The 2,367-nt window shown below is 36.7% G+C and overlaps 1 protein-coding gene across 1 annotated transcript in view; it reads left to right on the top strand.

Moving 5' to 3' along the window:
* The window catches only part of CUBN (cubilin), a gene marked incomplete at its 5' end in the record, with an annotated part of 224,139 nt that overhangs the window by 125,511 nt on the left and 96,261 nt on the right, over window positions 1-2,367 (top strand). The window contains 2 exons of the mRNA XM_006766043.2: window positions 340-518; window positions 1,904-2,113. Coding sequence (XP_006766106.1) covers window positions 340-518; window positions 1,904-2,113 — 389 coding nt within the window. The remainder of the gene's footprint in view (window positions 1-339; window positions 519-1,903; window positions 2,114-2,367) is intronic.

The following is a 2,367-nucleotide window of genomic DNA, read 5'->3' as shown; positions in this document are numbered from 1 at the left end:
GTGCTTATTAAATTCCAAGGGGGTAATTTGAGAATGACTTTTAAACTTATAAAACTAACGCAGAATATGGAAGGAATATGAATATTCTTCAGTGTGGTACATGTAAACCTCCACCCCGCCCCCTTTTTTTTTTACCTTTTAACTAAACTGTGTGTCATGGTTAGGAAGAATATTATAGAGTATTCTGAAGTGAAATGACACTTAAATGGACTGTTGCAGTGTCTTCTGCTCCAGAAAAGCTAGCTTAATAATGCCCTTGGAAAAAGTAAGTGAAATCTTTTTCTAGCAAAATATGTCAAAGCAATTGTCTTCATTTAACAGAATTTTCTTTCACTTTAGCTGTACATCCAATTACCTTGAGTTGCGAGATGGAGCTGATTCAAATGCACCAATAATTTCCAAGTTGTGTGGTACCTCTTTGCCCAGAAGTCAGTTGTCCTCGGGAGAGGTGATATATTTGAGATTCCGGACTGACAACAACTCCACTCATGTGGGATTCAAGGCCAAGTATTCTATAGGTAACACTTTTTATATTCAGTAAGAAAGTAGGGATAGAATAAATACATTAAAACAAAACACACACAATTTTAAAAGAAGTCTTTCCGTCTGCCTAATTTTAGTGAAAGAACTAAATAAGGAATATAAATGTTTAAAATTGCAAGTCATTAATTTTTACTTTGATTTCCATTTTAAAACACTTTTATAAATTTGAATATTTTGTATTTTGTCCTAACTTGTTTGTGAAAACACATTAGTCAAATCAAATTATTGTTTCTTCCTATTATTATGAAATATTTATTGTTTTAAATAGCAAAACTCTTTAGTAAATATTAACTATATTTAAAATTGTGATTTTGAACTCCTCATCATTAACAGATAATTGAGTCGATTCCCCCCTAAGCCTCTAGTGCCAAATCAGTCAGTAGACAAAAAGCAAAAAGTTCTTCAGTGTTTTGATTTCCTTACTTAAAAAAATTCACTATAATATGTCCTGGACATTAACCAAACATATTTGATGCATACAACACTTGGAAAGACCAGTTGTAATAACATTTAACCTATACCTTAGCTTGTTTCATAGCTGATCTTGTTTGTATATAATTCAAACATTTAACCTATACCATAGGTTGTTTCATAGCTGATGCAAATTATGTATAACTCAATCTATCACACCTGACTAATGAAAAATAATTGAATAGTAATTTTCAGGCCTTGAGCTACAAGTTACTGCAGTAAACTGTGTATTTGATAGTTAAACTAGAAATGGTCAGCATCACAAAGGAACCACAGCACCCTTCCCAGCTGAAGTTGGACTCAGCCTTCAGAATCTAACACAGGATACTGGGCAGGCTCTGTCAATCTGTCAGTTGGTTCGTGAAATAAAATGTTATTGCAACTGACAGATTTTACATGGCACCCCAAGAATTAAAGAGATATTTTTTTAAAATATATTTTATTGATTTTTTTACAGAGAGGAAGGGAGAGAGATAGAGAGTTAGAAACATCAATGAGAGAGGAACATCGATCAGCTGCCTCCTGCACACTCCCCACTGAGGATGTGCCCACGACCAAGGTACATGCCCTTGACTGGAATCGAACCTGGGACCCTTGAGTCTGCAGGCCGACGCTCTATCCACTGAGCCAAACCGGTTTCGGCGAATTAAAGAGATATTACAGAATATGTCCAAATCTTTCAGTCTTTCATTTCCCATTATTGGATTGAACTTGTGCTTTCATTTCTCTGTACATTAATAATAGATTTCCAATAGTAAGGGAGACTAACCAAGCATTTTCAGAATTTTTGGAACTTCAATTCATGTTCACTTGGCATATAAAAGTTTTCAAATGTGCTGGTGAAATTGTAAAAAATCTATAATAGAATATTGCTCTCTTTTTTTTGCAGCCCGGTGTGGGGGAACATTGACAGGGCAAAGTGGTGTCATCCAAAGCATCGGATATCCAACACTTGCATATTCAGACGATTTATTATGTGAGTGGCATCTCAGGGGTCCCTCGGGACACTATCTCACCATCCATTTTGAAGACTTTAACCTTCAGAATTCCTCTGGCTGTGAAAAAGACTTTGTTGAGATCTGGGAAAACCATACCTCTGGTCAGTAAAATACGCCTGCTATCTTTGGGGGTGTTTATTTTCACATGTATTCACTCAGCCCTCTAAAGATTCCTCACTTCCAAGAAAGGCAAAACTATGTCTGTTCTTGGCAAAGAAGTGCAGCTCAATCAGATGTGGAAAGTGCCAGCCTTTCTCTCCCTCCACGCACCCATAAACAATGGGTGCCCTGAGCCGCACGTGTCATCCTACAGCTCACCCTGGAGACCATGGAGACAGCATATACTTCCAGGGCA

Source organism: Myotis davidii, unplaced genomic scaffold, assembly GCF_000327345.1.
Source record: "Myotis davidii unplaced genomic scaffold, ASM32734v1 scaffold1120, whole genome shotgun sequence".
NCBI classification, from domain to species: Eukaryota; Metazoa; Chordata; class Mammalia; order Chiroptera; family Vespertilionidae; genus Myotis; species Myotis davidii.
This window is presented reverse-complemented; position numbering and strand designations above follow the sequence as displayed.